General features: G+C 35.0%; 1 protein-coding gene across 1 annotated transcript; it reads right to left on the reverse strand.

Annotated features, from left to right (window-relative positions):
* Positions 1-322: 322 nt before the first annotated feature.
* LOC125822361 (chloroplastic group IIB intron splicing facilitator CRS2-B, chloroplastic) lies at positions 323-3,957 on the reverse strand. Its single transcript, XM_049501758.1, has 8 exons — positions 3,718-3,957; positions 3,509-3,593; positions 3,354-3,421; positions 1,657-1,707; positions 1,415-1,488; positions 1,195-1,253; positions 985-1,061; positions 323-581 (listed from the first exon to the last, which is right to left on the reverse strand). The coding sequence occupies exons 1-8, from the start codon at positions 3,916-3,918 to the stop codon at positions 465-467; spliced, it is 732 nt and encodes a 243-aa protein (XP_049357715.1). The 5' UTR covers positions 3,919-3,957; the 3' UTR covers positions 323-464.
* Between the last annotated feature and the right edge of the window lie 7,151 nt (positions 3,958-11,108).

Below are 11,108 nucleotides of genomic sequence, written 5' to 3' on the forward strand. Positions count from 1 at the left end.
TTAGCATGATGATTAACGTTGGAATCCTATGCCAAAATTCAAAAATGACGAGGAAAATGTCAAGGCAAAGAAAAGGACCTTTTCTTCTCATAAGAAATATTTTTTCAAATCGGACGGCAATTTCTCAGCGTGCATTCGTGGATAAAAACCAATATTACCACATTCCCTATACTATAATTTCTGTGTCTTTATATATATATGTTACACAGGAATTTCGCAACCGCTATCCTTTGGGTGCACATAGGATAAAAATAACCCTTACCGAGCAAGCCCAAATGCGACCAGCTCGAGCAAGAAACAATTTTTTGGGCCTTTTGTTCCAAATTAAGTCTATTCTACAAGTGTTTACAGATGAAACTATAAGCATTAATCGGAGTCCAAAAACTTCTAAGTAGACCCCAGTGAAATGCTCAACTAGCTAACTATTGTGGTCTTTCATACATTCATTCTCTAGATTCATTAAATCAAACTTTGTGATACTTGTATTTCTGCCCTATATTAAATCGCGAGATTCTACTGCCAAATCCTTCCAATACTACCGTCCTCACAGCCGCAACTCCTTGATCAAGTGCTGCATCCACCTGTTCGTGTACAACAAGAGAAACATGAAAACTATTGTATTATTGAACATCAAGAGCTCACATTGTTATTCTTGCTTAGCTTAATTTTTTTTTCTGTGGTAGAAGTAATGAAGGATAAGGAGAAACCAATTGAGAGTTCCTTGCAATACATCATAATTCATATGTGTACGTAAATACAAGGCAGAGAAATCAATAGCTATATCCAACACCACCTTATTCTGATTTCTTTTTTACAAGAGGCAACAAATATTTTGCAGACTAAACAAAGGTATATATATGATAATGAAGTTTAAGAGACAACTTGACCCATCCATTGGAATGCCTTTCATGATGAGATATGGTACTTTGACAAATATCAAGAAGATAAAATAGTACTTTGCCAAGCATCAAGAAGCACAAATACCTGTTTCCGCTCTGTATCACTGAATTTTTGTAACAGATATGCCTTCATGTCCATAGTCCCAGGTGGATTCCCAATGCCTACACATATACATAAAAAACATGGCGTTCAGCTCGGGATTTGGTAGAGCAATTTTGTGGTATATGAATACAGTTTCAATTGGTAATTATGTGATTATGCTTTCACAACAAATGATAAGCAGCCAGGAGGTACCTATGCAAAATCGTGGAAAGTCCCGGCGACCATTCAAATGCTCCATCACACTTTTCATCCTGCCGAATAAAAACAGAAATCAAATGAGAGTTTTCTATATTCTGCACGGTCAATAGAGATCTTAATAATTTGTCCATTGGAAAAAACCAATGAACTAATATTACACACAGTACGATTACAGAGCCAGTGCCATTTAGATTTGACTACTCAAGAACAATACCCATTATGATGGCCATGTCCTCCTTTAGGCTGGAGTCTCAAAATACCATTGGGTAAGCTCATCTCGTCGTAAACCTACAAGGACGAGCGCAAACACTGTAAACTTCAAATCATGGAAAAAGAATATTTGGAGCACCACCTACATAGTATTATCCAGTATAGAACACCAACCTCAACCCTAAAAAAAGGCAAAGATAAACTATTTCCTACAGTTATAAAAAAATGAAAAAAAATAAGCCATACCAGAAGGATGTGACGCAACGGCACCTGATAATATGCTGCAAGAGGTCCAACCTAGTAGGATAAAAAAAAATCATTTGGATGAGGTCCATATTAACCAAAGAGGAATAAAGAACCCCCACCCTAAAATGGAAAAAAGAATGAACAGGGAAAAGGATAGAGAGAAGAAAGAATTGCTTTGTTACTTTTGTTAATAAAAGCTTAAGCAAGAACTATAAAAGATGCAACATCATGAAAACTACACATTCAATGACAGAACCAACAGGGAAAGTAGAACACAAGAGCTAAAGGATATATACAGGAAGCGCCTTTCAGATGACATACTAAGGAACAACCAGATCAAGCTTTTACCAGATTAAAGCATCTATTATATCACATATACATTAACTGTAATGAACCATCAGCAGCATGATTTCTCTCATTCATGTTTTTATCTTAGTTACATAGCCAACCAGAGGAAATAACTATATCCAACTTTGTGCTACCTTCTAAATAAATGACCTTTATCAAAAGATAAAAATCTTCTAAATAAAATGATAAACTCACAAGAAAATAAGGTCTCAAAAGTTCTCGAAAGGCTGAAAAACTTGCTTTGGAAATTCTTTTCAATTTGTTTTTCCAAATATTGTTTTCAACCAATACCATGAAAAAGAAGTTTATTGTTTCTCAAAACTGAAAAACTACTTTTGAGTAGCTTTGAAAAGTTATCAGTTTTAAAAAAAACAAAAAAACAGAAGAACCTCTCTTTCTTGGTGTTTGGTTGAAAAACATTTTTGCAGAAAATTGAATTTTTTTTATGATTGGAAACCTTCTTCAAAAATATTGAAGCAAACTCCACACCATCTCACCCTAGTCAATACATATCTGAAACACGAAACACCAGAAAAAATAAACAGTTCAAGAGAAAGTAAGTAGAACATAATTGCTTTAAAATCCCTGCAGTTTAGCTAGTTGTGGGATAGTAATATTTAGGAAGTAGAAGTATCAGTGAAAAAGCTTTCCTTTTTCATTCTAATTACAATATTTCAAAGAGCCAGTCGGTCAAAATATAGTAAAATGGAAATAAAAAACTTTGTCTGTATAACATTTGCTACCTGATAGGAGGGCTAAAACTGTGAACTTTGGTATCAGTTTCAGAAAAATTAGAAGGCAAGTTTCTATGAAAAGGGTCAATCTGCAGCAGATGGCATCTGGTTAACTTGAAGTGTTGGTCCACATCCACCAAGCCTTTAATATTAGGGCAATCAGAGAGTTGATCAAAGAACCTAACATGTTTCAACTCTTTCTAAGCAGCAGATGCACAAACATAATAGGCAATGTGTGTGTCCATTACAAGTAGAAGCTGATTTAATAAGAGATAACAAGTCAACTGAGTGGAGTTCCACAATGCTGAAAGAACATTTTTATACGAGGCAGAATAAAAGCTTTGATCCAAATCAAAGGCGACAAGGTTGCTACACAGGTTATCACAAGGGACAGTCTAAACAAAAGTAGACACTTTCATTGTGAAGCAAACACAACAGCTGTATCATATCAACTATCCATGTCAATCGAAATGGAAGAAACACGTGTAAACCAATGATAGAAAAGCGTTTAACGTTGTCCATATGGCCATTAAGTACCGAATACTTCACTTTGAATAACTAATTAATGAGTTATAACACTGAAATACTAAACAACAATAGCTGCGGAATACATACTGATTCTCCACTGAAATTCATGTAGGCCTGAGGCTTTGCCAATACAACAGGTACCTCCCCAATGGAACCTGCACCAAGCCCATCACAAAGAACCCGTCAAAGCTCAACACTGGTAAGGAGAACACAAATTACAACAAACAGATTCAAATAACCACCTATCCCTATCAAGGCCTTCGACTGTATTGTGTTTAACACGATGCCCTCCTCTTGAGAAACTCTATCAATCATCTCGAAACCAACCTAATTAACAAAACCCCATAATGACAAATCAAGAAAAACGCTTATTTAAAGAACAAAATCAATGAAAGAGCTCTGCAAATACATATACACACAAAATTGAACTTCGAAAAAGGGGGGAAATTACATTGTGTCGAGTCCCGTGATACTTGTTTCCAGGATTTCCTAATCCAACAATCAACCAAGGAGTGAACTCAACCTTAACCCCATTAGGCTCTGGAAGTGAAACTGATACTCTAAGCCTTGTTGGGGCTAAAGGCTTTTGATAACAAGGGATTCTTGAATACGATATACTGCAACTTTTTGGGGCATATACTGCATGCAACATTGACCTAAAAACAACATGGTTATTAGTACAAGTAGTAGAATTGAAAACAAAATCATAAATTGGGGAAGAAAGGAAAAGAAAAAAAACTAATCTTTAACATACCTCAATTGGATTCTTCTTTCTGTTTTCTATAAAATACTGGAAGATTACGGGTCAAGAAAATGATTCGAGCTAAGAAGAAGCACTGTTGGGCAGAGTGAATTTGCCCGCCACCACCATTTATGTTTCTTGAGAGCTTTGGATAAAGTAATAGAGATGATAATTTACGGATATGGTATAAGTACTCATCCCAATTTTTTATTTTTTTATATTAGAAATTACTTCTTGTTTCAAAATAAGTGTCATTTTAAAATATTTTTTGTAATTGTAATTTAGTAAATTATATATTGTATTTATTAATTTGTTTAATAGACATAATTTTTATCAAGTTGGAGCATATTTAGGACGGATGGACTACCTATTAAATCATACTCCCTCCGTCCCAAGTTGAAGCTTATTTTGGGACGAACGGACTACCTATTAAATCATACTATTTTATTTTTTACATTGGAGTAAGAAATTACAAAGTGAAAAAATTAATTCTTAATAATAAACTGAAAATTGAAGTAATTAACCAATTTAGCTGCTAATTTTTTTCCACATTAGTGTTATACTATGGAATAAGATAGGTAGAAATCCCCATAACTGAGTTTTTTTTATGATCACGATGTCCCTCCCACCAGCAACAAGTATCAGGTAACTATGTTCATCAAGATGTTAGGACATATACGAAGAAGCACCTAATGTTTTTGTCTTAGTTGGAATCCAAACTAGAAATTCTATGACTCTCAATCACTTTATTTTATTAACCATTAAGTCATACTCTTTGATACATTGAAGGTTTTTCAATATGACCTAATTAAGGGTTTAAAGTTATTTTATTGTGACATTTCTTAGACCTCTCTTTTAGTTCAAAATAACTCAATAACTTTTCTTTTTTTAGAAATTTTAAAATTTAGATGAATTTTTTAGTATTTTTTTTTATTTGGAAAAGAAGATTGTGGATGTTGTTCAAACTGTGGTGATGAATTATAGTTTATTTGTTTTTTTTTCCTTCTTTGAAGATTTGTAGATGTATTGTGAATGTCTTGTTAAACTTTTCTCATACCTATCAAAGCATGCTAGCTCTCTCTAATGTTTTTTCCCTTCGGGACTTGTTGCAAATTCAACATTTTTTTATTTAATAAACTTAAAACAAGCAGTTAACATTTATATACTTGCGTTAATTTGTGTTCAAGGTTACTTGTATCTTGAAATTATATTTTACATGTTTTTATCTGCGGGTGTTTATACATTTTAATATTAAAAGTAAAATATTAAATGCGTATGTTAATGGGTATAATTCGACAAAAATGTGGTTATTATTTTGCTGTAACTCTTGTAACCACTATTGATCTACCACTAATTCCACCCATTACTACCTCATTATACATTGTGACTTATTTAACCTTTAGACCATTCATTTACGAGTACAGAGCCTAAAGGGCAAAAAATTCTGCCAAAAATTTCAAAGAGGTACATCAAATTTTTTTTAACCAAAAGGGCAAAAACGCTCCTCACGTAGCGATTTTCTTCTGACGCCGTTACTACGTTAGAATCAAAATCGCTGACCTACCAGCGATTTGTCCAAAAAAAAATCCTTTTATTTAAAGAACATCGCTGCCCGAGAAGTGTTTTTCACAAAATTAGCAGCGATTTTTTATCAGAAATTTTTTTTAAAATCAAAAATCGCTCCGCATGTAGCGATTTTAGTAAAAAAAAAATTAAAAAAATCATTTCCGTAAAAAAATAAATATATTCTATAATCGCTGCCAACTCAAAAAAAAAAATGCCAAGACATCGATTTTTTTTAATGCCAAGGAAGGATCTCAATATTTATTAGGTCAAATCATTACTTTTTAACTCCACGCTATTGCCAAGGCAGTTTTTTTTTAAATCTGGTGAAATCGCTGCCTTATTATTAAAAAAAATAAAAAATTTAACTAAAATCGCTACATGTGGAGCGGATTACCAATTATTATTTTTTAAATTTCTGAAAGAAAACCACTAGTAATTTTAATATTAAAAGTATTTTTTTTTATCACAACGCTGCCATAGCAATGATTCTATTTTTTTAAAAAAAATTGCGAAAACACTGCTCAGGCAGCAATGTTCTTAAAGAAAAGGAATTTTTTTTTGGACAAAATCGTTGGTAGGTCAGTGATTTTGATTCTAACGGAGTAACGGCGTCTGAAGAAATCGCTACGTGAGGAGCGTTTTTGCCCTTTTGGTTAATTTTTTTTTTGATGTACCCCTTTGGAATTTTTGACAATTTTTTTTTGCCCTTTAGGCTCCGGACTCATCATTTACCTACATTATTATTGTCACGATCCAATTTCTCGAATCATAATGGCACCTACTATACCCTGCCAGTAGGTAAGCCAACCCAAAACCTAGAACATCAAGCAATGAGTGCAAGGGTAGAAATTAACGGAAACAATAAACTAAACAAGAACAACAAGACGAAAGCAAACCAAAATAAATATATACAGAAATCCCTCCCAGAACCTGGAAGTCACTAGTACAGAGCTATCTAATAAAGAGTACAAGTCCCAAAAGTGAACCATAACAGAGCGTGTCTCAAAAGCAACAAGACTAGCTAAACCAAAAGAAGGAGGCAGAACAAACCCAAAACGCCAAGTGCTCGCCCTCGTTTCTGAGTCACAACTGCAAAAGAAGGCTGGAACTACTCACTACTGAAAACTGATACTGGGACCTGCATCATGAAATAGATGTAGAGTGTAGCATGAGTACCAACACAACAGGTACTCAGTAGGCATCATAGGCCGACTGCGTAAAAAGGGTAAAAACAATATGAAAGGATATAATTTAGACACATAGAGGTCAAAGCGAATACGAAAAAAAAACACACAAGCATACCAGAAATAAACTAAGTATAACTAAACTAAACCTAACTGGACCCCCATAAGCCCAGAAGGTATACTCGTGCGCAAGTTCAAATAAAACTTGAACGGATCCCCATAAGCCCGACAGGTACACAGAAAAGCTAAGTCTACTGAGAAAGAAGAAAATCGGGTTCCCAACCCAAAGTAACTAAGATAATCCATCAGACTCCACCCAGCCAACAGTGCACTCTCAGCCCAGCTAGAAAGAGTGACCCCAGGGGGAACCCAACCATACAATCCACTCTCAGCTCAGCTAGAAAGAGGGACCCGTGAGTGAGGTAGATATCGCGAGTCGTCCTACCATGCAGTCAGCTCCCAGCCCAGCTAGAAAGAGCGACCCGGGGACACCCAACCAACAGCACACTTCCAGCCCAACTAGAAAGAGAGGCCCGGGGACGATCGTCGATATCACCGAGTCTACCCAGCCAACGATACGCTCCCAGCCCAGCTAGAGAGAACGACCCCGGGGGTGATGGTATCTCTAATAGAATCCAATCCAACAACAACCACCGTGGATAACCGTCCACTCTAAGAATCACATAAAAGGCTCCAAGCCTATACTATCTCAATCCCGCGCCTCTAGTGATGCATCGGACCTTCGAGAATGCGTCAGAACCGCAGAATGAGAGGGAAAATATACATAAGTACAACAAGCAGCGATAACGCCTAATCTAAGGCTCAAACTATCAGACTCAAGTCTGCTACTTCAATCTACAAGAAGTTAAGTCATCCGAACGACGTCGGCATAAAGTCAAGGCTATCCAGCCCACACGGGTCATAAGTCTAAGGCAAGGCTAGCCTAACCTAGACTAAGGACATTATGCTTACGGTTAAGGATGAACAAGACATGCAACACATAACATACAACCATACAATAACATTTAGCACATAAACATACAACTCTACTAAACCGGTTACCATGATACTATACCCGAATATGGCCAATCGATCCTAACATGAGGCATCTATTCAAAGTAAGGTAGGAAATTGGTAGCCACCCCCAATTCACTCTAATCGACATGGTTTTACACAATTAAGCTCAATCTAAAAGAAAGGAAGTTGTAGCCTACCTTAAGGCTAACTGCGCGCGCTCCTAATCACTTTATCAGAGTTTTTCCTTCCCGAACGACCCTTGAAAGTTGTCACTCTATCAAATATAGGATCACAACGTTATTACGGTTGTTTACACACCAAAATCACAACAAACAGAGACGGGTCAATTTTGGAGTCACAACGAAAATTGTAGGACCCACACTGAACTGTCAGAAATTGACTCCGTCAAGAGACCCTAAACAGCACCCCGAACTTGTGTTCCAAAATGGAACACAATTCAAGGCTCAAAACACAGAAAAAACCAACAAACAAGAAAACTACACATTAATCAACTTAAAAGAAAACAACACCAATCTAAACTCGGAATTAATGTGAATAAAAAAATTTCCAACACTTCTTGAACACTCTACGAGGTAGCCATGATAATTTCCAACATGTGGAACTTCGAATCACCAAAAACCGAACTAAAATGAGTGAGATATGACCAAAACAAGAATGCCAAAAATAAAGGCCCGAAAAAGGGTACAACAGTCAGGTTAATCACGAAATTACCTCGAACTACGTGCACATGACAACTTTCGAACACTCTACAGCGAAGCCACCGAGAATACGAAGCTCCCGCACTTTGAATCACCTAAATCAGTTGAGAGATGAGGGTTTTAAGTTTGAAAAAATTGGCTGATATATCTGTATTTATAGCAGATATTTCTGCAAAAAATTTTCCAAAACATAAAAACTCTGACGGGGTGCTCCAAACTCGTTCGGGACCCCGTGCACGCAAACGAGATATGCAACCATACCAAATTTGGTATTCCGAACTCAATAACACAGTCGAAATTTCCATACAAGGTCATCTTGATAAAAAGTGGGTTCCACACCCAAATGTCATTTTAGTCAAAAACCACAAAAGGGCTCGAAAAAATATCAAAAACCTCGGGACACAAAAGAAGGGTCAATCTAGACCAAACTCAACATTCCGGAGCTAACCGCACTAACGAAATTCTCATCCGAGCGCGTTTACTCAGAATATTTACTAAAGTCAAACTTAGGCTTAAACTTAAAGTTAAAATGCCTAATCGCACCGACTCACACTGAAAACCTCGGGAGTCATGCCGATCATGCTACTAGCCTAAAATAACCCTTCCGGAGCTGATGGAATCATCAGAATTGGATTCTGATGTTATCTTCTTGAACTTTTGATCGAAAATGATCGTTCAAGATTCAGAAGCTCCAAAAACACTAAAACTCGCACAAAAGCCAAACGAACGACCAGGTGACCGAACTTTCAGTCCCAGCAAGTCATAAATGACTTAGGGTCGCTACAGGAACGCTCCAAACAACACACAAAAGGCAAAACACAGAAATGACCAGAAGGGTCATTACAATTATCCACATTATTCTCATTCAATACAAAGAATAATTTTTCCCATATAAATAGTGGTGATTCTTCCTTTGTGAAGTGCATGTCAAAAAAAGAATAAGAGAAGTATGGAAAAATATAGTAGTGTGTAGTGAGGTAAGTGTAGTGAAAGAGAGGGTTGAGACTTGAGACAAAGAAAATATTCAAAGTCTTCAACTATATTCACTATATAAAGAGAATATTTATATGTTGAAAGAATGTGTTCTTTTTGTGGAGCTTAATTGGACTATTCGACTAAATCCAGAGTTGCTTGAGTTGTATGACGTTGTTGGGTTGTTGTATCCTGGAGGGGACAAGTCAAGAGTAATACTGCTGGATCTATGTAGATTATCGTGCAGTGGGCTTGAATCTTTTTAAAGAGAGCGAGATATATATGTCTCAGCCTAAATGATTATTCATTAATTTTATTTTCTACTGTAATTTATTGTATTTGTGGTATATTACACCAACATTATCTATTTTATTACGAGTTAAAATGGGTTCGATCAACCTAAGATTTTATTGATCAGTTTGGTTTTGAAGCTTATTGATTTGACTTATTGATTATTGGTTTATAGACATGTCAAACTGTTATAAAATCATTAAGATATCAATTTATTGATTATTAATTGTTATTGTTTTAGCCGTTTCGATTTCACCTAGAATCTAGATGACAATTTGTCACTAACAAATTAAATAAATGATGCACATGAGTTGACAAATCGCTTCTTGCGTAGAAGCAAATATTAACAGACACCTTGTAGAATAATTGAGAGTTAGAGACAATGAGAAATGAAAGTATGCAATTAAATCTCAAGTTGGAATTTTATATACTGAATAGTATAAATGTAATTATTAATTTATTATCAAATTATCGACTAACCTCTTATGGAAAAATTTCAAATCATTAAAATTCAATAAGCTGATACAAAAGGAAATTATCAAATTCTGTTACTAAAACTGCTAAATCAATAGCTCATAATCAATAAAGCGATAATTTTTTTCGGTTGGAACTATTATTTTCAATTCGATTTTGAATGACGTAGTTCAACCTACATTCCATTTGCATCTTAATGTCACTCACCTAACTTGTTTAAATGCAAAGGCATAAGAATAATGAGCGGGTTGGTCAAATATAAATAAGAATTGATAGGTCTACTTGGGTATGAATATGTTATGTTACATGTGAAACATTCAATAAAATTCTCAGTTCTCCATATCCATAGTGGCTGTTAAAATTTCAATTCTTATTACAATATCTTCCTTTTTTTAGGACACATCTGCATTAGAGTTTGATTAATTCAAATTTGTATTATATAAAATTCATTCAGAATTTCCTATCAAGATTTTTTTCATACATAAAACTTGAAACCAAAATCTCTGATTAAAGTATAAATAATTCTCATTCGCTAAACCATATTCTTTGATGACACTATATATGTAATTAGGATGAATCATAACTAGAGTTATTTTTATCAAATATCACACAATAATAATTGATTGTAGTGAAAAGTTCATATAGTTGGCCACTTCAAAGTCTATTATGAACCAAATGCTAAATAATTAGAAAATTTACCACTAAATGCAATAATTTTATTGTTAAAGCAGGTAAACATATTAGACGTGAGATTCTAATAACTCAATTAATTAACCATCTAAAGTTTCAATTTTTCGCTAGAAGATTTGATGCTCAGTCTAACTTTATGTGAAATTGTATAATGATGAAAGAAAAGGGAATAACTTTTTAGGTACGG

This window comes from Solanum verrucosum, unplaced genomic scaffold (genome assembly GCF_900185275.1).
Source record: "Solanum verrucosum unplaced genomic scaffold, falcon-dt-bn FXZP01000103.1, whole genome shotgun sequence".
In the NCBI taxonomy this organism is placed as follows: Eukaryota; Viridiplantae; Streptophyta; class Magnoliopsida; order Solanales; family Solanaceae; genus Solanum; species Solanum verrucosum.